Source organism: Gadus macrocephalus, chromosome 22 (assembly GCF_031168955.1).
Source record: "Gadus macrocephalus chromosome 22, ASM3116895v1".
In the NCBI taxonomy this organism is placed as follows: domain Eukaryota; kingdom Metazoa; phylum Chordata; class Actinopteri; order Gadiformes; family Gadidae; genus Gadus; species Gadus macrocephalus.
The window spans coordinates 3,966,797-3,989,008 of record NC_082403.1 but is presented as its reverse complement, the minus strand read 5'-3'; the positions used below and the strand labels follow the sequence as shown (position 1 = coordinate 3,989,008).

General features: G+C 44.8%; 4 protein-coding genes across 4 annotated transcripts; 2 read left to right on the top strand and 2 right to left on the bottom strand.

Annotated features, from left to right (window-relative positions):
• The first annotated feature begins 576 nt into the window (after positions 1 to 576).
• Positions 577 to 2,723, top strand: cldn35 (claudin 35). Its single transcript, XM_060043514.1, has one exon. It carries the CDS (start codon positions 2,013 to 2,015, stop codon positions 2,706 to 2,708), a length of 696 nt encoding a protein of 231 aa, XP_059899497.1. The 5' UTR covers positions 577 to 2,012; the 3' UTR covers positions 2,709 to 2,723.
• Positions 2,724 to 3,259: 536 nt separating this feature from the next.
• On the bottom strand, positions 3,260 to 5,313 carry airim (AFG2 interacting ribosome maturation factor). The gene is made up of 4 exons (XM_060043122.1): positions 4,828 to 5,313; positions 4,399 to 4,578; positions 3,680 to 3,798; positions 3,260 to 3,537 (listed from the first exon to the last, which is right to left on the bottom strand). Exons 1-4 carry the CDS (start codon positions 5,106 to 5,108, stop codon positions 3,488 to 3,490), a joined length of 630 nt encoding a protein of 209 aa, XP_059899105.1. The 5' UTR covers positions 5,109 to 5,313; the 3' UTR covers positions 3,260 to 3,487.
• A 95-nt stretch (positions 5,314 to 5,408) lies between these two features.
• On the top strand, positions 5,409 to 16,081 carry LOC132451532 (borealin-like). The gene is made up of 10 exons (XM_060044070.1): positions 5,409 to 5,642; positions 6,197 to 6,325; positions 6,824 to 6,864; positions 6,983 to 7,055; positions 7,235 to 7,392; positions 8,173 to 8,342; positions 9,149 to 9,247; positions 9,852 to 9,981; positions 15,564 to 15,650; positions 15,741 to 16,081. Exons 1-10 carry the CDS (start codon positions 5,552 to 5,554, stop codon positions 15,762 to 15,764), a joined length of 1,002 nt encoding a protein of 333 aa, XP_059900053.1. The 5' UTR covers positions 5,409 to 5,551; the 3' UTR covers positions 15,765 to 16,081.
• On the bottom strand, positions 10,868 to 13,279 carry LOC132450927 (uncharacterized). Its single transcript, XM_060043121.1, has 2 exons — positions 13,110 to 13,279; positions 10,868 to 12,002 (listed from the first exon to the last, which is right to left on the bottom strand). The coding sequence occupies exons 1-2, from the start codon at positions 13,135 to 13,137 to the stop codon at positions 11,098 to 11,100; spliced, it is 933 nt and encodes a 310-aa protein (XP_059899104.1). The 5' UTR covers positions 13,138 to 13,279; the 3' UTR covers positions 10,868 to 11,097.
• Positions 16,082 to 22,212: the final 6,131 nt, after the last annotated feature.

The following is a 22,212-nucleotide window of genomic DNA, read 5'->3' as shown; positions in this document are numbered from 1 at the left end:
ATTGCTATACATTTAGAACCAAAACCTAGAAAGTTTAAAATTAATTATTTTAAATACATTTATAATGTGTAATCATTTTTATTTCTCAAGTGTAACTCAAACTGAAACAAGTAATTATATCCAAACTTTATCCGTCAAACATCCGTCAAACCTCCCAGCCTCATTGCACTGTTTCTAAGACAATACATTTCTGTGGCATACAAAGGCTCTTGAAATGTGCATTTCTCTCCTAGTTTTCACCATGGTGTGACCAGTGTTAGTTGCAACCAAATCAAAGGAAAAAAAACAAGCAAACACACACTTTCCATGTAACTTCTCCCTTTCAACCTTAGCGCACAAAACAACGAACTGGGTGGCTGAAAGCTGATTTTTGCTTTCCATTTAGAGCGTGAGGCGGTATGGAATGGGGTGACTGCGTGTCAGCCTCATTGTTGGGGCCCTCTCGTAGGCGGTCTTTGTGGTAATAGATCTGAAACACTCCTCTCTACCTCCATCCCTCCCTCCTTTGTCTCTCTCCCTCCCTCCCTCTCTCCCTAGCCATAATGCACAGATTGACCACACACACACACACACACACACACACACACACACACACAAACACGTACGTGAGGGGTTCTGAAGGAGATACAACATACAACGTTGGTTCCACCTACTCCACCGAGTCCATCAGAGCCACTCCAGTCCCCAGACTTTGGATCTCAGGGATCGGACGAAGGACTGACCTGCTTGGACCGAGTGTAGTGTCGTGTGAAGAGAGACAGAGAGAGAGAAAGAGAGAGAGAAGGGGGGTGATTTGTGTGCGCCGACTGCTTGGCTAGAGCCTCACTCAAGTGGCCTTCCCCCAAGGCTGGGGGCGCCATTCCTGATTGTTGTTGTCGTCGCGAGGAGACACTTGAAGAGGCCGGTGAAGCAGCAGCAGCAGCAGCTGCGCGGATGCCGCTCATCGTCCCCTGGAAGACCGATTGTGTGGTTTCCTCATTCACACACGGCGAGAGCAAAGAACCGCTCGCCGGGATTATAGTGAACTGAAAGAAAAGCGACAGACGATGTTGATTTACGGCTTGAGTGCTCTTTCGACTGACGGTGGCGAGGAATCCAGCAACAGGCTTTGTGTTTGAGGATGATTTTAGTGGCTCTTCGGGAAACTTGTGTTTTGAGGCGCCTGCGTGCGTGATTTATTATTTAACACGTGCATTTAACACATTTTATCTTTGGTTCGGACGGTCCAGCATCACTACTGTTGAACTCTGAGCGTGCCTGTCCCCTGGTGCGGTGCCTGAGTTCGGTATCAGGTGTTACCAGCGCGGTGAGCTGTCCCCTTTGGTAAGACTACACCGCAGCTGGACCAGAGCGTGGCAGGTGACCACAGGCTGTGATGGGCTGGCGGAAGGTTCTGGAGCTCCCCGGTTCAGTGACGCAAACGGCAAAAGAATAATTTCAGCTGCAAACCCCAGCGGGCCTAGGGTAAACCACGAAGACGCCTCGACCGGACCGATCCAGCGGGGACTGGTGCTGGACTGCGGCGGAACCGCTATCGCCTGATCAATAATTAACTACAATCAATAATTCACTTCTGCGTTATTGTACAATCCGTCTCAACTGTTTTGAGGGGAACGGGGAAAGTGGGCGAGAGACCCCAGCCTCCAGAGGGAGAGGGGGTGGTGCTAAAAGAAGACAAGAGGATTAAGACCTGTGGAGAGAAGAGCGGCGATACAAAGGGAAAGTACAGAATAGGAACACTGACCTCACATTGCTGACCCCCCCCCCCTGATGTAAATACTACAGGGAAAGGTCAGCGCTGAAAACAACGCTAGAGCGGGTTGTAGTCTGGAAGAACTACAGCTTTAGACCACCGGGAACGGCAGACTACTGTGCTCAAAGGTAATCAGGAGAGAACCCCCGAACCCCCGACCCTTAACAGCAGAAGAGGCGGAGCCGCGACCGTAGAGCGCGTGTCAAAGGTCAAAGTGCCTCCACCGGCCCCAGAGAGAGAAGGAGGGCCCTGCTCCATCATGGTGAACACGGGCATGCAGCTGATCAGCTTCACCTGTGCCGTGACCGGCTGGATCATGGCCATCGCCGTGACGACGCTGCCCCAGTGGAAGGTGTCGGCCTTCATCGCCAGCAACATCCTCACCTCCGAGGTGAAGTGGGAGGGCATCTGGATGAACTGCGTGTACCAGACCACGGGCCACATGCAGTGCAAGACCTACGACTCCATGCTGGCGCTGCCGCCCGACATCCAGGCGGCGCGGGCCCTCATGTGCGTGGCCATCTTCATGGGCTGGCTCTCCTGCACCGTGTCCTGCTGCGGCATGAAGTGCACCACCTGCGCCGGCGACGACCGCCGCGCCAAGGCCGGCATCGCCCTCTCCGGCGGCGTGCTGTTCATCGTCACGGGCCTGTGCGTGCTGGTGCCCGTGTCCTGGATCGCCAACACGGTGATCCAGGACTTCTACAACCCGGCCGTGCCCACCATGCACAAGCGGGAGCTGGGCCAGGCCATCTACCTGGGCTGGGCCTCCGCCGTGCTGCTGATGGTCAGCGGCGCCGTGCTGAGCTTCACGTGTCCGCACGCGGAGGAGAGCGTGGGCTACCGCCGCGGCGGCTACATGGGGCGGAGCTTCGCCAACACGCCCGCCATGGCGCCGGAGCCCCCGAAGCCCATCGTCAACAACTACAGCCTGCCGATGAAGGAGTACGTCTAGACGCTTTGGGGACTAGTGGGCGGGGGGGAGGGGGGGGGAGGGGGGGGAGGGGGGGAGGGGGGGAGGGAGGAGGTAGTGGAGGAGGGAGGGAGAGGGGGACAACGGGACTGGACATAAGGGTTCTTAATTTAATAAAAAAAAGAAGGGGTTAGTGGTTTTCTGTATGTTGTGCTTCATAACTTTTATATATTTATTCGAATTGTTGCCCTTTTCTTCACTGTGATATTCACCGTTGTGCTCTGAACATTTGATGAGAAGAAAACGCTCGTTCCCCTGATCAGCGTCTCTGGGCTCGGTTTTAAGGGTCTTCTGTTTTATCCCTTCACATTCAGCTAATTAAAAACTTTGGTTAAGATTAAATTACACTTCAATTACCCGAACGGGAATTACACTAACGGGGATTCCCAGAGCATGCATCAATACTTGATTTGTTCCACTTCAATCCTGGTGTGTGTGGCGTGTGTGTGTTCTAGAATTTCCCTCACATAAATACACAATGATGTTAAGTATCTGTTTCCAACAGAACGCAATAAAGCAACAATGCAATGAAACAGTTTTGCTGAGAAAAACTTTATTCCAGCCATGGAATTACGAGAACAGTGTTTTAGAAATTGTAATTCTTTTCCTTTCACATTGTCCGGAAAACCCCATGACCTTTTACATTTTTGTCCATCCTTATACAAAATTCCAGCTTTGATAAGAATACAATTTCACATCAGATTCGGACCAATGTAAACATGGGTAAACAATAGATTTTCATCCTAGGTGACACATTCTTCTTACTCTCCTTTGTTTGACTCCACAAAGAAAGAGACCCGGAAAAGGGTATCTGAAAAAGGACAAACAATAAATGAATCCTTAATGTGCTGTATTTTCACCTAATAACTCTTCTGGTTCCAATAAAAGACTCACATCATTACCAACACTATGTGATACTGTTAACTGTGCATCAAGTAGTTTTTATTTTTTACCTGTAATATATTCCTCACCACTAGATGTATCTAGAGAGTCCCATCTCTCGGGAGTTGATTCCAGTAGTGAGAGATCGTCGGGCATCAGGCTGTGTAACAAAGTCTTTCTTTTCAGAAATCTGAACACGGATTAGGAAATATGACTTGTTTTCATTTGAATAACCCCCATCTGTTCCTATTAGATGCTAAACGAGAATGGAATGCGTTCAGCACTTTTCTTAACAGTGGCCTCTCAAAGTGCTTTACAATATTGCCTAACATTCACCCATTCATACACAGACAGCGGTGTCAACCATGCAAGGCAACATCCAGCTCGTCTGGAGTACTTAGGGTTAAGACACACTTCTAGGAGCCAGGGATCAAACTAGCAACCTTTAAGTTAACAGTCAACTCGCTCTACCTCCTGAGCCAAATGCCCCCCCCCCCCATAGCTCTTGCCACTAGGCCTTGTTCTTTTTCCTTCTGAAAGTTGTTTAATATTTCATTGTATGTTTGGTGGTTCTAAGTCTACAGTAAGAGTGTTTAATAGTATATTTAGGGACAACAAAAAACGAAAATAAAAATGACATTTAATAGTTCTCAGAATCATAATAGCCGATGAATATGAATGAATCGCTATTGACCAATGAGTCAAATTGACATGTTATCATAACGAAACAAACAAGACACAGAGACACATGCAGTATTCCTCAATAAAATGGCCGTCAACACAAGGATACTGTTGTTTGTAGTAAAGCTCTGCATTCTGCAGCCACTCTAGCATGTCAGCGATGGACGGGGCGACAGGAGACCTCTGGGTGCAGGTGTACAGATCCAGAGTGTCTGCGTCCCTCTCATACAGCTGAAAGACTGCCGTGAGCTGGTTACTGTGCGAGTCCCTCACGGACTGCAGCAAAACCCTAATACACAGAGAGACCATGTACACTTAGTTTAGCATATTGAGGTAGTAGAAAACGGTGAAAATTACAAGACAGGGAAGTAAATTCCGATTTGCCTTTTGGGACAGGAAATTGACAGTTGGCTAGAAGGAATAAGAAAGAATATACACAATAGACAGTTGAGGTGGACATTTCGATATTAGGGCAACATTACTTTAAACTATGAAATCAATTAAAAACGTTTTTCGTTTATTATGTTACAACTCTTACAGTTTTTCATTGAGTTTCTCCAGCACTATATCCAATGCCAGGACAAGCTTGAAATGCAGACGTTGCTGTAGGTCAGGGAAGGCTTGAAGTGGTGTGTTGGAGATGTTCACGTTGGAGAGAGCTCGCAGCTGCTGAGCCAGATTTCCTACAGACCCTACCAAAGGGGTGCACTCGGCCAACACAGAGTGCCATGTTTTCTGATTGGTTTCCAAGTGCTGAAAGCTTTTCCTCAAAACTTGTTGGAGAGCCAAAGACGAAGGTATCGACATCTCACTGGACATTCACCGATGTGATATTTTAAGACACACTATTTAGACTACGGGGATACGGTTATGCCTTTTTAATAAAAAAAAATACTTTTCGATACTATGTACTGAATAATCAGTTTGCAAAACACGTAGCTACTACCTGGATGTATAATAGGAATTGATCACAACGAGCTCACGTTGCTTTCTCCTGGCTAGTCCAGTTTCCGGGGTCCGGATGTCAACAACCTTCGCGATTGGTCCATTACAGGAAGCGGATATTACGTTTCGCAAAGGTCTTGTGATTGGCTGATCGCTTCTACGTCGCTCCCTGGCTGTGCGCGGAGATTTCAAATTGCTTTGTGGAGCGTCAGTTGAGAGGTTCGCCGCAGCCAGTCGGATAGTCTTCACGCTATCGGCAAACATAGCTCGGTGAAGAATAACATTTAACCTCTTAGGGTTCTAATATCTCGGCAGACATGGCTCCTCAGAAGAGGACCACGAAACAAGCCAAGCAAAACCCTAGGCAGGCCAAACTCGACGCCTTCCTCGAAGACTTCGACGCAGAAGGTAACGTCGGCTTGTTGGTTTTTGCGTGGCTATTTTCGGTAGCGCTGTCCTATTAAAGTATCGCATAGAACGTGGGTATTCTGGTTGAAAATGGGGGTGCACAGTACTCTATCATAGAAGGCAAACGTAGGGGAAACGGTCCAGAAATGGAAGCTAGGTTGACTTTGGCCTGCGTTAAGTAGGAGGTGTACCCTACCCAGGTATGGACGAATCCTCTGGGGAACATGCAGTACTGAACAAGTTAGTGCATGTTACTACTGAACCGGTTCAGTAGTGCATAGTCACACTTGAACTATCATACTATAACGTCCTGCTCCAAACAGGCGACTCTAATAGTTTTCCTTTTTTTTTTCCCACTACTCCTATGTATGCATTCGATGCATTTTCTGTGTCAATTGTTTATGTTGTACTTTTTTAATTTTAACTATGGTTCTCGACTTTCGACTGTGGCACCCACATCTCACGGCCGGGATTAATAAAGTACCATCATGTCTCTTATACTTGATAACAAGTGTGTGTCCGTACATAACCAAGCATTTGTGTTACGTCTCCAGTGAAGTCCCGGGTTCTGCATCTGAAGGAGCAGCAGATGCAACTGCTGACGGAGATTGACAACAGATACAACATGGCCATCATCAAGCTTCCCAAGGCCGTCAGGCAGATGAACTGGCTGCTCTACTTCAGTAAGGACACTCTTGGTACCTGCTGACCTTTGGGGTCACGGTAAAGGGGTTAGGAGCTTGGCAAAGAGGGGGTTCGGTAGATGGTGTTATCGACGTCAAACTACTTTTCCCGAGGTAGTCTGACGTCACGGTGTGGGGCAGATTTTATATACAACATCGCTTATTATAACACTATTAATTTACACAACGACGGTACTAAATAAGTATCAAAAAGGTGCATTAGATCGTAACCATGGGGATAACCCTCTTTACCGAAACTCGAAAAAAAACTTAGTGTTCCAATGACATCTGAAATAGCGGGTACACTGGCTAACCCAAACCCTCCCCATTTTACTAACGGGTCTGATGTACGCCTTTAAAAGCTTTATCAAAATGTACCCTCTAGTGACATCGGGCGTGTCACCCAGATGAATGATGGGTAGATCAGCCCACCCGGTGCGGTGCTCTCTGGGAATGAGCTGTTATAATAGTACGGTGTTTCTACTCCTCTCCCTTCAGATCCAGAGAAACCTCAATCCCCAACGGTGGACGACTCAAAGGTACGATGACCCTCTGTGTCAACATCAGCACATCTTCAGCATGTACCACAGCTCAGGAAGCTTCTGATGTTCTCGCCACCCGTAACTCTGTGATTGTTGTGTCTCTGTATGGGTTCAGAGAGGAGAGGTTCCTGAGCTGGAGAACATTCTGGTGGAGAACCACATGGCCGCTCCTAAAACGCTCCAGAAGTGTAAGTGGCTGCCTGCTACTCAATGACATACATCTGTACTCTTTGGATACAAGCATCTTCTAATTTACTGAATTGTAATCGCGTGTAAAAAAAACAACAACAACAAGCGAGTTCAGATGTCTGTGGAGCTCATGTATGTACAAATGCTGCTGACATCATCTCCCCCATCTGTCCAATAGCATCAAAGAAGGAGAGCAACGCCAAGTCTAGTCCAGAAGACGAGAACACGGCACCTAAGACCAAGAAGGTAAGGAGAGAGCTTCCCTCAACCTGTCCTCTGCTCACGTTCCTAGTAGGGGTGGGAATCTCTTGGCACCTCACGATTCGATTCCGATTATGAGGTCAACGATTCGATTCTAAAACGATTATCGATTAATCTCGATGCAACAATTTTTTTAATGTACATTTCCATGATTGATTTTTAAAAAATATGAGTTTGCTACTCAGTTTGCTAATCACTTCCTACTTTTGTGATGATCATTAGACATCAACGGATGAATTAACTTATCGAATATTTTATCAGAGAAAAAGCTTTTGTCACAAATATGACTTTCTATGAACAATGTAATAATCAATGCTGCTTGCATTACAAAACAATATGGAAGTATGTAAAAAAAAAAATAGGGTTCAGAAGGAGTTCTTGTGGCTGGCTGTGAGTTTGCTTGCATGCTATTAATCGCAATCGTGTCAAGACAAATCAGATTGGTCAAAACACACTGAAGATAAATTTAATAATTAGAAAATTACTAAAATTATCCCTCTCTGGTGAACAGAATGTGGCTGCAGGCGAAAACAACAACTTTGTTTCTTTTTTTATTAACGGAATAGACGGAATCGTTCTAGAGGTAATCGTGATGCATCGAAGAATCGATTATTTTTCGAGCGAGGGCACATCCAATCCTTTTGGATAGCAAGGAGACGCCTCCATTCAACAGAAACCACAGTCTGGTTCAAACCACTTAATCCAGGGATCTGTAGTACACATTGGGTCACTCCGCACAGGAAATGGGTGACCTTGCACAGGAAGGAAGGGTGTAAATGGGTCGGATACATTTTGCATGCTTATATGTAGTGATGCTACAAAGTACCGTCACCCTTTTCTGACTACATTGTTTGACCTTGTCTTAGTACCAGCAGCATGTTTGTTTTTATAAATGATAAAAAACCAGATGCAGGTGGTTGGCGTCTGATCTCTGGTCCTCCTCTCCTCCAGGGCAAGTCCAAGAGGCCCCCCGTCACCTCCAAGAAGACCAGGGTCCAGTCGGTCCTCGGGCAGACCGGCAGGAAGTAAGGCCATATTTGGTAGTTACTGGCAACTAGGGATGTGCACGTGTACACGTGTAACCGTTTAGTAAATCAAAACCGTTTAGGAAAAATCAGAAAATCAGTAAACAAAAACCCCGCCGACATCCCGGGGCAAGTAAAACGCCACGTCGGGCAAGTAACTATCAACCCGGACGTCAACACAAGGATACTGTTTGTAGTAAAGCTCTGTATTCTGCAGCCACTCTAGCATGTCAGCGATGGACGGGGCGCCAGGAGACCTCTGGGTGCAGGTGTACAGATCCAGAGTGTCTGCGTCCCTCTCATACAGCTGAAAGGCTACCGTGATCGAAAAAAAGAAAAGTTCAATTTTTTTTTAGTTTTTTTGCTTGAGTCCTCCGCTTGCCCGAACAGGCAAGCGGAGGACTCAAGCAAAAAAATTGGAACTTTTCTTTTTTTCGATCATCGATAAAGTTATTATGTTGCCCCCTCCCCTTGCACTCTTCGGATAATGCTTGGTGTACTATTTGATTTTTGATTTTATTTGAATGCGGCCTCGGCCAATCAAAATCGAGATCGTGAGATTCCCGGCAGATAGCGGGCACGCTGCAGTCAGTTGATGAAGAACTTCAGTGTCTGGCAGACTCTGCCACTGATGTGAGCAGATGTGTTTCCACCTGTTATCAAATATAACAATTTACCTGAATCTTTGTCGTCATTTGATAACCACTAATAAAAAAAACTATTTATATTTGGGGCCAGTGAAAATTTACTTTGGGCAAGTAGAATTCAAGGAGAACCCAGGCCAATAACGTGGACGTGTGCCTCAGGTCTACCAGGAAGAATTTGGTCACTCCTGCCAGAAGCATGCTGGACTCTTCTATGATGATGGGCGCCACTCCGCTCATCACACCCCGCTTCGACCCCAGGTGAGACGCAGCTTTTATAAACTTCACATGTTGTAGCATACTAACTGCTGCAGCTATAAATGACGAGACCACACTGTTCAGATGTCGCTTAGTTGTGTATACTGATGTGGAATCAGGGCAGGATATTATAGTGGTTGAGTTGTTTGACTCCCAGGGGGAAGGTTTAGCGCTAACGATTAATACAATTCTGTGTAATAAATCGCAAAGGCAGCAGTAATAAAACAACTATGTTTTTTCTTTTCAATACATATTTTTTTGTGATTTGTTAACATTACTGATTACTATTACTATGTTTATTTTTCTTATACAATCCAATTGTTAAATAAATATTATGAATTCATCTGAACACATTGGCCTAGCCTCAATTTTCTTTTGGTCATACTAAAGAATGATTTATTGCTTTTTTGTGAATAATACAGAACATAAGGAACTTAATAAATTAAAAAAATCACATCGCCATTGAAATATTTGTCTCAATTATCGCGATTAGGTTATATCCCCAAATCGTTCAGCCCTAGAAAGGTATTGGCTCAGTCCTCGGTCCCCTACCAAGCAGCAGCAGCAGCAGCACAGCAGGAGGTCTGATGAGTGCTTGTGGTTGCAGGCTTCCCAAGACCCCCGGGGTGAGGGTCCCCCGCCACAAGGAGAGGATCTACAGCATCTCAGTCAACGGCTCTCCCGTACAGTCCAGCAACCAGGACATCGTCATCAACGTTCCCATCGGCAACGGAGAGGTGGGCTTCACATTACATTTTTTACGTGCATTTGTTGCGCAGGATCATAACCAATTGAAATTCACATTTCGGCCAGAAAAATAACTAAGAAATCCATAAAATTACATAGAAAAGGTTCTGAGGTTCTGTAGGACAGGTAGCCTATGAAATTCAAATGAACACGAGCGTCCCCAGCGATGTAAAATTAACGTTTACACAAAAGCAACGCCAACTTTCAACGCCTTATCGTGCAGATGTGACCGAGCCCGACCCGAACCCGAGCTTCCGTTCTAAATATTTGTCCGAACCTTACCCGTTTCCATGCTCTAATCAAGCTGCATATTTATAGGAATAAGGAATAGAGAACCATATATCAATAGTTGTTTATCTTCTAAAGATGGAATGTGGAATCTACCTGAATTATCTAATTTATCTACCACATTGAGTGAGTAGACGGAAGAGTGTATTCTCTTAATGGTCCCATATTATACCATCACGTGTGAATAGCTGTTACAAGCCAAAATCTCATCCCATCTCAAATTTCTAGAGCCGTTATTGTAAAACTACTAAGTTGTACTACATTCTGGTGTGAAGCTGGGTTGTTAAAGCATGTTCCTAAATAGGACTGTTTCTAACTACATGGGCATCATCCATCACCATCTTCATGAAGTGAGTCTAAAACATGCTAGACAAAGTATAGAATATTTAAAACGTACGTGATTTAAAATACGTTCCAACTTTAAAACATAAAATGCTTGTAATGTTTGAATGGTTTTTTAATGCTTGTATTTTTTTACGTTTACCCTGGTTAATTTGTTGAAGAGAATGTGCTTCACAGAACGGTGCTTTGGTAAAGTATGAACTAGAAATGTTTTGGAGTTATGGTAAAAGATGTGTACAAAACGTATTCAATTTAAAAAGTTTTATTTTTGTTTGGGGAAAAATAACATTTGGTTACTACAAACAGGCAAAACATGCGTGTATGTTCGGAACAATTATTTCTTCTGAGCTGCTTGCCAGGTCCTACTTTACAGGTTAAAAATGTATGATGAACATTTGGTTCACATTTACTTTCAGGGCATTTAGCAGACTCTTTTATTCTAAGGGACTTGTATTTGTCAGAAGAAAAGTGACTGTTTACTTTTCCTTTATCCCAAGTCTTTGAAATCGATCTTCTAAGCCGGTGGTGAGGGCCGGTGGAGATAAAACGGAGATAAAACTGATAAAACGATGGTCCGAAAATTCAATTAATTTATTGGATTTAATTATAACCTCAATACCCTTAGCAAATATTAGATCCAGTATATTTCCTTTCTTGTGGGTGGGTTTTTTCACATGCTGAACAAATTTGTGGAAATGTAACATGAAAGGTTTTGTTAGTTTAGAAAAATTAAAATCCCCAGCTATAATGATATTACGATAATCGCGATGTATATCGGACATCATTACTCTAAATTGACTATGGAAGAGTGTTTTTGTAGACTTATTTGTCTTACTTAGGGGCGGCCGATAGACAATAACAACTAGGATGTCTGCTTTGTTTGGCTCATTGATCGTAAATGCTAAGTATTCAAACACTGAAATAAACTCAAATGATTGTTGGGAGACTGAATATCTCTCTGAATAAATTAAGGCGACTCCACCCCCTTTTTTTCCTAATCTATTAACATGAATTTCTTTGAAACCTCCAGGACAAGAATCGGTCAAAACATCATCATTGGTGCCGTCAAGCCAGGTTTCAGTTATTAACATAAAGCCAAGACCATTGACAGAAATCAATTTCCTCAAATGATCCGCGTTAAGCTTAATGTTGTTAATATTCAGAAGTCCATATTTGTCTGGCTCTGATGCGTTCTTGGCGTTCTCCGGCCCCTTCCTCTTGCTGTTGTCTATGGTGATGGTTTTCGGTTGGTCCGCGCTCTCCGGCCCCTTCCCTGCATTCTTTTTTGTTTCGGGAATCAACCTCAACTTTGTCACACGTGGCTTTGTCGAGGCGGATTTAACATTTCCCTGGGTAGATACCGCATTATTGGCGTCTACATCTAAAAGATAAGCAAAGATAAGATAAGATTATGTTTCCATAATAGCAACACTTATTAAGAAATTCAAATAATGTTGATTGTTCCAATAGTGAAGACATTTCAATAATAATGTAATCTGCAAAGAAGTATGTTAAAATCTATAGGGCCAATCTTGCATATTTTATCTATCTTTAATATATTCGCTATTATGTTCATTGTTTGTATATGCCTACCATGGAAACAGATATGATTGACTTTATTTACTGACTTCTTATATAATTCTTGAGGATTTTTGACATGTTTTATTAAATCCCATTTTGAGTTAAGTCAATCGAAGTAGAGAAGAAACGGTACTGAAAAATTGTTTACAAATAATTTTCTTAAAAAATCTAACTTATCAATGTCCTTGTCCGGACATTCTCAACTTCTGTACCTCACTTATGTGTCATCTCTTCCAAGACAGTGTATGCTAGTATATTTCCTCGCTTCTGAGTACATGTCCATTTTACTTCACCCTTATTTGTTGGCACTGAAACTCTCAGTGCCTGTTCTAAAGCTGTGGACGATAACTGTTTAGACTCCTCATGCCAGGGGCATGATCTTCCCTTGAACAAACTGTATATATACAAACTATATATATAGTTAACAAACTCACCTGTTCAAACTCGCACACAACGTCTAACTGATCACTGTCTTGTTTGTTTGTTTGTTTTGTTTTTGTTTTTCCACAATGTCTTGTTTTTAAACAATTTATGATGTTTTTATGCTCTGTAAGGTGACCATGGGTGCCTTGAGAGGCGCCTCTAAATTAAATGTATTATTATTATATGCTTAATGTATCTAAATACATTTGGAATATTTTAGAGTGGCACTGCCTCATGTCACATTGATTCCTGAGCTTGCGGCATTATTTACAAAGACGATCCATAACCAGAGAACTCGGCCACATCGGAAGACGGTGTGCATAAAAGGGGCTATAGCAAAACAAATCCCTCCAATATTCTAAATTAAATGTAAGTTTAGTGAATATAATTAAAATCGCATAGCTCTAATCTCAAGTGAATGAATAACCTATGGAATTAGGCTTGTTTAACGAAACATAGAATATCGAAATCAGGGTGTACTTACCATTAAAAATTTGTTTGTTCTTGATCATTTATATTGTCAACTGACAGGACTGTTGGTTCTTTTATACTAAACCTTGGTCATCTAGATTGTTCTGGAACATCCTAATCAGCGCCCACATTACGGTGACGTAGGCCATTAGGCGTCTTTTAATGCTGTGCATCCTGTGTGATAAGTTTCTCCCGTTCTAGAAACTAAGTAGATATCCTGCTGTTGACAATAATTAAAAAGTCATGGAATGAGTGAAACACCGCACCAGCAGCACATATTACCATTTGAAGCATGTTTAAAGTAAATTTTAAAAGTTGAAATGGGGAAAAAGCCAATTTTTACACTGTGATATCAGAGGAATGAGAGGGATCATTTGTACATTCAGTACAAGACAACAATATCACAATGTCATCCTTCAATTAAACCCTTTTTATTCAACTTTTAAGGAGAACACCACAAAACAGGCAAAGGAGGAGAGTTGGTAGTCCAAAAACATCATTTTTTTTTCCTGCATTTTCCTGCATTTTTTTTATTTTAACTGCAACAGCACCAAGTACTCTGGCAGGGCACTCGACAACAATGATTCTCCCGGTATAACGTTCCCGTTGCCACTGTCGGATGATTTGAATGAGACTGAAACAAAATCTGTTGTGCGACTTGAGTTGCACAATCTGATTTCCTGGATAATAGATTGCAAATGAAGAACCGAAACCTGCCCGTTATGTTGATATTCCAGATGATTTGAACCTTATAACATCTATTTGTCAAGACCTTGTGTATCTTGAGTACAAGGTCCTGAGACGGACACCTAAATCATTTTGTCTTGTTCTAACTGTTAAATGGTCTACCATTTAACAGGATAATCACACAAATTGTGCTAGGTCTAAATAGACAAGGGCAATGGGCAGCATGAGACACAGTTGTTGGTCCAGACCAGAAACTGTTCAACCTGACAGCTACTTCTAGGGTACCGAGTAACACGAAGAGCTACTTGTTTGATACAAACTTCCTGAAAAAAAAGTTTTATGGTTAATCTTTAATGATAAAAGTAATATTTATGTATTTAAAAATTTCTGACCTATAAATATCAAATCTACATTAATGCAAGTGTTATTGGGTCGAACATCATCATAATTGTGACTCCATGGTGACGAGGATTATTTTTAGAACATGCCCTGCGGGTGGGGATGCACTAATGCCATCGCCGATACCAAATGCAACCCCAGAGCGTTCTGGAACATCCTAATCAGCGGCCACATTACGGTGACGTAGGCCATTAGGCGTAGCCGTATTTTAATGCTGTGTCATCCCGTGTGATAAGTTTCTCCCGTGTGAGAAACTAAATAGATATCCTGCAGTTATTAATCAATTTTTTTAAAGTCTGCAATTAGTAATCTTATTTTGTGAGTTGTTATTATTATTATTTTAATGAGTGATTTGGCTTCACGGTCCAATCTGGCTGATCATCTCCGGAATAAGCTTATTCAAAACAAATGGTAACAAAACAACTAACAGGAGAGCATCAGAGAAAAAGGATGACAATCAGGTTCACCACATCACCTGACCATCCCGCGAGAGCGAGATCGTCAGTCTAAAAAGTCATGGAATGAGTGAAACACCGCAACAGCAGCACATATTACCACTTTAAGCAAGTTTAAAGTATCTTTTAAAAGTTTGATTTGGGAAAAAAACACAATTTTCACACCAAGATATCAGAGGAATGAGGGAAAACTGGATCATTTGTACATACAGTACAAGAAAACCATATCGCAATGTCATCCTTTAATGAAACCCTTTTTATTCAACATTTAAGGAGAACACCACAAAACATACAAAGGAGTGTTGGTAGTCCAAAAAACTATTTTTTTTTCCTGCGTTTTCATGCATTTTTTATTGTAACTGCAACAGCACCAAGTACTCTAGCGGAGAACTCAACAACATCCTCACCAAAACAAAACTGGTCGACAACGACAAACCCAAACGACAACGCCTTATCGCTCAGATGTGACCGAACCCGACCCGAACCCAAACCTAATCTCGAACCTCACCCGGCCCGTCGGGCTCTGATGGGGATTCCATGCTCTACTTCACATGGCTCCTTTCATTCTGCTTCAACACAAACGCTACTGTTACTCTAACCACATTAATGAAGTACCGGTTTGGTTTTTATTAAACTATTCACTTTAGCAGTACTTTAGCAGTGATGACGGGGAGGTATGGTGGCTTGATTAGCGTCCTGTATCCTAATTCACTCTTAAGTCACTTAATGACACCAATCTGACAAATGTGTGTTTGTAAACTCTGCTCCCTGTTGAACTGCCACGGCCAAAAGTTGCCGCCTTCAAATTGGTTCTACGCCTTTTTAAATATTGTATCTAACATGGCTGGCTTCGACGCAGTCGGGCAGCAAAGAGCCAAGCTCATTTACATATTTAAAGGACTTACTGTGTGTGTATGTGTGTGCAGAACATCCAGCTGCTGGCCAGCCAGATGGACAGCGTGGACCTGTCGTCGCTGGATGAGGCGGCTCTCGAGGGAATCAGACGCCTGCAGGTAGACTGGTGAAGGCTGTTGATACAGACCTGACTCCGGCTGCACCACGGAGAACTAACCCCGGCCTCCCTCTCTTCCTCCCTTCTGCAGAGTCGCCTGGCAACCCTGTTGTGAGCAGGGAGCTTGAATGGGCCTTCGACGGACGCAGACTTGTAAATAGTGTATCTGCTGTACTTTTATTGTGGAGAACTTTGGAGCAACTTTCCTTGTGCATTGATGTCCGCAGAGCTGAAAATATTGATAATCTGGTCACTTATACCTTGTAAAGATTATCTGGTCATCGGGATTCATTGATGTGTATGTATGAACCTTTTTTCAGGTGTTTTTAGAAATGTTATTTTCTTTCTGTATGGAGTGCATTATGGGTATCCCGTGATACCTTTGACCACCAGCAGATGGCTGCCTTGTATTAAAAGATTAAAAAGGGTAAACTGTCTCGTCTGTTCGTACCGCACAATCTGCATGAAAAACGACATGCACCTTTAGGGCTGATTTAAGTAGCCCCATAGATATCGGAAAGAAGGAATGTGCCATGTAAGGTTGACATGCTTATGAAGTCCTGACCAGTGCATGACCGCATTAGAAACTTTAATTTCACCTGCAATACTGGCCTCCAGCCTATGCCAATACACGTGATCACTTTCACTTTGGTTACGCACTGGCTGACGCATAGGTGTGGACGTACAACTGGAACCTTTCCCGCTCGCATATCGATACCGAACAACCCTTAATCCTGATCGCCTATCAACAGCATGTTTATTTCCATTAAGCTCTGTCCGTTCCGTGGTTTATTTACCAACGAGACGCTGTGGTGATTTATGCGGCGGCGACTTAAGCGGCAGAGGGGGCGCCTGCTGGCAGCCGCACCTGCGCAACTTTGTGCGCCGTCACGCCGCACGGCCGGTCGAGGCTCGTTAAGCGTGATGGGTTTGTCAGGGGGCTTCTGACCCGGCAAGGTCTGGCCCAAGACCAGACGGCCATAATAACGCACTACACCAATCCCAAACGCACGGCCCTGTGTCATCATCGTAGGCCACCACGGCCGTTATGCCGACCCTGGCCCCGGACCTCGCGAGTGCAACCCGCCCCTTAAACCCTGGTCTGCCGTCTCTTTATGCGCAGAGAGACTGTCACCGGCGGAGGTAGTATTCACCCCGGCACCCGCCCGCTGTGACAGATGTTGCGGTCAGCGGAGCGTGCCGGAGGTGTAGCTCCCTCGCTGCCGTGACACTGCGCGGCACACCTGCTCTACTTAACCATCAAATACCCCTGGATCCGGCTGCCTGCCGCCGAGTGTGTGTGTGGCTCTTTTCGTATTGCTCTAGGTGGTTGGAAAATTGCTATTTTGCACGGATGGCTTGGTTTCCAGTGAGGCAGGGACAGGTGCGCTGTGTGGATGTGGATGATTCTAAGGTCAAACAGCGACCCCCGCTTCATAAATCATCCGTGAAGACGAATCGAGATGGATCTGTGGGGGGGGGGGGGGGAGAGCAAAGTTATCACAGAAGTTATCGCATAAGTTCTCTTCTGATGGTTGGTGGGCCCACGTGATCGGGATGCAGTGGTTTCGCCGGCCTGTTATTCAGTTACGTTGTCATCCAGTTAGACGAGGAGATCCTTGGATACGCGATGATCAATCTTTTGGTTGTGCTTTAAGAGTCCCCTGGTCTTGGCACTGGCTCTTCTGTTATGCAAAGTTTTTAATAAGACGCCAAAGAAAGCAGTGCTTTGAAACTGGAATAGATACTATGTACATAGCATTTTTGATAGCCTGTTCTGTGTTTTCAGAAAGATTCCGTTTTTATTGTATGTCTTCATATCAAAATAACTTAAATCCCTTTGAACGCTGGATGTTTTTCTAAATAATCCAACTGAAATCAAATCAATGGCAATTTTTTTTTGCACATTACTCCTCACTGTATCTTTCCTAAATCCGTCAGCCATACCACCATCATTGAGGTGAACTCTGCTCATCTCGCCGCCTCCCAAAAGGAGTGCCTTACCTTAACTGAGTTCCAGACCTGCGGGTGGGTAGAGGCTCTTAAAGGGGTGTGTGTGTCTGGGGGGAGGGGGGGGGTGAGGAATTGCCAAAATCCCCTGCCAAGACAAATGGCCCAGGCGTAGCCATGTTGGCCCAGCCAAATTAATTCTCTATCGCGTCGCTCTGCCCTATAAACCTCATCCGTCAAGCGCTCAGCTAATCGATTTTATTCACATCAACACACGCGTGTGCACAGCAGACGCGCGCGTCTGCCACCGTTTCACTCGGTTCAGCATTATCCAAGCGCGAGACACTTGTGGGTGTGTGAGAGAGTGTTATTATGGGTTCGGTGTTTTTTTTCCGGAGGTGTAATGTCGCCAGAAAAGGGACAAATACACGTTGTCAAGCGCTTTATTATGTCTAAAGTAAGGCGTGAATACTGTGTAGGAGGGAGAGGGTAAGATCGTTTTAGGGAGGAAAAGGCTGATCGAGTGGTAGAGGCCGGAACACAATGCATTCTGGGGTGGCACCATGATGTAGATTAGGCAATCTCTATTACCCCCCCCACCTATCTTGATCTTGGGAGATGTGGAACATCTGTTGCCAGCAGACACTGTGGGTGTATGTGTGTGCGTCTGGGTGTGTGTGTGGGTGTCTGTGTGTGTCTGCGTCTGCGTGTGGGTGTGTGTGTGTGTCTGCGTACGTGTGTGTGTGTGTGAGTGTGAGTTGAAATTTAAATAAGGTTTTCTGGGTTGAAAGGCAGAAAGGGCGGCTGGCAGCGTCTGCTGATGGCGTTCAGACCTCAGAGACGGCGGCGTTCTGCTGAAGAAGCAGGAAATGATGGAGATGAGACCAGATTAGAACATTGGCGAAATTCAACTTTATCCATTTTCTTAATGCGTTTTCTCCCCGTTTGCTATTGCCAATGCTTAGCGTGTCACCGTGGCTTCTAACAGGCCTGCAGTCAGGAAAATGATGTCTAGACGAACCAACAAATATAATGTATAAAACGTTTTATATACGTAATGACATAATTCTGTATTATTGTGGATGAGATGGGACACGAAACACACGAAATCTGGTGTATGGTTTAATGTTTTTAAACGAAAAAACGTATGTTGTCCAGCTGTATTGATTGTGTTCGAATACGGGGATGGAATCAAATTTTCTTCAGTGGAATGAAAGCTCATAAGAAATGTAATAACTCTATTTCCTGTGAGGGTACTTTCAGTTGCCAGCAATATGCGAGTCACAGTGTGGGGCAGGGGACCCACAAAGCCCCACATGTTGGATACGTTCCTCATCTGCCTGCACGCTCTTCAGGGAAGAATCTGTTTAGGTCTCTTAGCCTCAAGGGGCATGGACCTTCAACTTAAACCAGATCGAAATGCCTCTAAGAAGAATGAATACTTTATCGTCATTGCCGGAGCCGCGAAATTATTACCAGTTACATCCCGTCCAAGATGGAGTTCAGAGGAAGTGACGGATGTCTTCCTGTTTGAGAGGCGGCGTCTCATACATTTTAGGGGATTTCGCTGACGCTTTTATCCTATCAAGGTCTTACAACCCTGATTCACACAATCACACATCCACGGCGGAGTCAAACACCGGGGATCGAACTGGCGGCAACCCTTCCGGTTACCAGTCGACCCGCCCTCCCTCCTGAACCACTGCCCTCCCTCCCTCCTCATCCGGGTGTTTCAGGGCTTGGACGTTGTTTCGCTGGGACTCTAGCCGCCTGTCCTGTCATGCAATCGCACAATACATGACGGTGTACAAAAGGCAAATCACCTCAGAGCCGTCCCCCCCGTCGCTACACCTCCGCTGTTCTCGGCGTCCATTTAAAACCCCCCGGGAGCCAACGCAAACACAGGATGTGCCCATATACGGCGCCCCGGGAGGCCAACAGCAGACCCAAGTTTGTCTTTGAGAAACAATTAAAGGGCTCTTCATCGCGCTCCCACGTCTCCCGCCTCTTCCTTCCCCTCAATTGATGTTTGGTTTAGCGGGGGGGCCCTCTCCCTGTGTTCTGCCGGGCCCTCGATGCTCTCCATCACCTGCTTTAGCCGCAGACATACAGCCCCGGAGAGCACATCAATTAGGTGTAAATGACATGGCAAATTGGAAAATTAGGACGGTAGAGGGGAGGGTAATTTGCTCCAAAATGGTCTAAAACCAATTAATTAAGAGACGAGAGGGAGAGACAAAAGGCTTCGGGTCTCGCGTCCTCTAATGGAAAAAGAAAACACTCCTTCGCTCACTGCTCCTCTTCTCTCCTTCTAAACTTTCGTTCGCTGTGGATTCTGTTCATGGATATCACCGTGTAGAGATCCATACCGCGTATACAAAACGAGCATTGGAGTGCGCTCCAATCGGCCCAGAGTCAGTATTCTTTACTTTAAAGTGGACTTTTTTGTGTCGAGCGGTGAACTTCCAAATCACTCCTCAGTGTGTTGTGTTTGTTCCCTGCTGCCTGCCAGACTACCCAGCATGCACCTCTTCCTGGCTCTGGATGTGTTCTCTGGCCCCGGACGCTAGCATAGCATAGCCCCCCCCCCCCCCCCCCCCCCCCCTCTAAGTCGGCAGCCATTTTCCCTTGGGTAATGCCTCCAGTGTTGCAGCTTGTGCTGAATCATTGGATCCAAACAAGGGGGGTAAAGGGCTGATTAGGTTCTGCGTCGGGTTTTAGTGAGCGGACCAATCACAGCCCTGGCTGCTGCGTCGCCTCGACAGAAGGTTACAATGGGAGGCGCACGTCAGGCCCTTGCGTCGGACGCAACGAGGGTCCGCAAGGACGTAAGAGGTCCGTAACCCCTTTGCGTTGTGCGGACGTGGGACCATAATCAGCCCTTCATAAGGAAGCCAGTTAAGAAGGAGCATTATACATATAAACATATAAGCTAGCGGCGGTGTAATGATGTGTGAGAGGACGGAGCCCTCAGGAGCTGGGCCAAGGCAGGGCTAGCAGACCGCAGCCTCGACTCACCACACTGTGAAATCCTCCTCTTCCTCCTCCTCCTCCTCATCATCATCGGGCTACGCTGAGGCCCTGGAGAGTCCGGGTGGAGGAATTAGAAAGTTCTGGAACGGCGGATACAGCAAAGGGGTTCAAAGCAGGTTATTTTCAAAGCCGGGGTGACCTTGTGGAGAAAGTATCCTTTTATAGTTGCCGTGGTCACCGGTCTCCTTCAGAGCCATATAGCTCGGGCCAGCTCATTAATCACTACATGGGAGACGCCAGGAGTCACATAGTCAGGTCATTTCTTTATATATTATTAAAGGAAACCTTCATGGAAGGCGCGCACACACACACAGGCACACACTGCTACACTCAACTGTTGAAAAGGGCTACAGTTTTCATAAAGTAAGAGCGATAGATATAACATTCAGGTTTCATAGTTATTGTGACACACAGGTGATTCACCTTATATCTGTCTCTAAATCTGTCCCTTCAAAATAAAGGCACCCACTCCAGTTAATCTCAAAGCGATAGAAAACCCTGTAACGGAAACATCGTTTTTAGATTTGGACGAACTGTTCCACTCTAAGAAATTTTCCAAGTTTGAATGATTTAATTACTTCCTCTTTCCTGTCATTATTCAATTCATTGTTTAAAACTCAATGGGCCCCTAGAAAATCACAAGACGGCTGCTTTTTACACATAGCTACTTTACGTTTCCTGGTTTCCCCAAATATTCTTACAAGCTTTCCCACCCGACTATGGCAAGGTGAGGTGAATAAAGTCTGTAGACTGAGAGTCTCTTGAGGCAGTGGTGTGTAACCTATGGTCGGTCGGATCATAGCATCAATGTCTGTCTTCAACATGAAAGTCAAATGATATGGTATATTGTTACGTATGCCTGCATATATTACGCATTGTCTACATCCAAATGATTGAAATCTCTTTTCATTTTCATATATAAAGTGAATCATGATGAATCCACCCAACGAATGGTTCCAGGTGTGAAAGAGCCAGTCGCGGAAAAGCTATCGCCATATTACATATTAACCCCGACATTAACTATCCCCGACCATAACTTTGATAAAAGCCATCTAGGAAATATTCATCTTGCTAAGAAAGCTTTTTGCTAACATTTACCTTAACCCTTACACTGACCTTATCTCTGCTGGCGTCTCTAACCCCTAACCCCTAATCGTCACCCACCAGCTCACAGAATCCTGAACTTGAACTCAGGACCTGAGAGAAAGCTCAGTTACTAACTCATCCCCCCCGAGCGGGTATTAATGCGAAGAGCGAGAGACAGAAAGAAAGAGAGGGAGAAAGAGCGAGAGAAGGTCAGAATACATTGTGGTAAACAGCAGCTTCCTCTCTCATTCCCATGTCTCTCGATCCTCGCTCGCCCACTCTTTGCACGCCCACGTTGCAGGGAGAGAAAGGCCGTCTCGCACCATGTGCACAAGAAACCGGGATTTACACATATGCATGCACACGCTAGCAATTGCAAGAGAATACACGCACACACATGGAATCATATAAAAATACAGGCATACACACTCTCAAGCACAGGCTCTTCAAAGAAATAGGCCACACACACACACATCCACACAAACCATCAAATA

Coding starts and splice junctions, on each gene's coding strand:
- cldn35 (XM_060043514.1), top strand. CDS start 2,013: ATGGTGAACACGGGCATGCAGCTGATCAGCTTCACCTGTGCCGTGACC.
- airim (XM_060043122.1), bottom strand. CDS start 5,108: ATGTCCAGTGAGATGTCGATACCTTCGTCTTTGGCTCTCCAACAAGTT. Junction 3,799..4,398: donor GAGCTTTACTACAAACAACA/GTATCCTTGTGT, acceptor ATCCGTGTTCAG/ATTTCTGAAAAGAAAGACTT. Junction 3,538..3,679: donor TGGTGAGGAATATATTACAG/GTAAAAAATAAA, acceptor GTCCTTTTTCAG/ATACCCTTTTCCGGGTCTCT.
- LOC132451532 (XM_060044070.1), top strand. CDS start 5,552: ATGGCTCCTCAGAAGAGGACCACGAAACAAGCCAAGCAAAACCCTAGG. Junction 5,643..6,196: donor CGAAGACTTCGACGCAGAAG/GTAACGTCGGCT, acceptor TTACGTCTCCAG/TGAAGTCCCGGGTTCTGCAT. Junction 6,865..6,982: donor CAACGGTGGACGACTCAAAG/GTACGATGACCC, acceptor GTATGGGTTCAG/AGAGGAGAGGTTCCTGAGCT.
- LOC132450927 (XM_060043121.1), bottom strand. CDS start 13,137: ATGATCAAGAACAAACAAATTTTTAATG. Junction 12,003..13,109: donor GAACAAACAAATTTTTAATG/GTAAGTACACCC, acceptor CTTATCTTTTAG/ATGTAGACGCCAATAATGCG.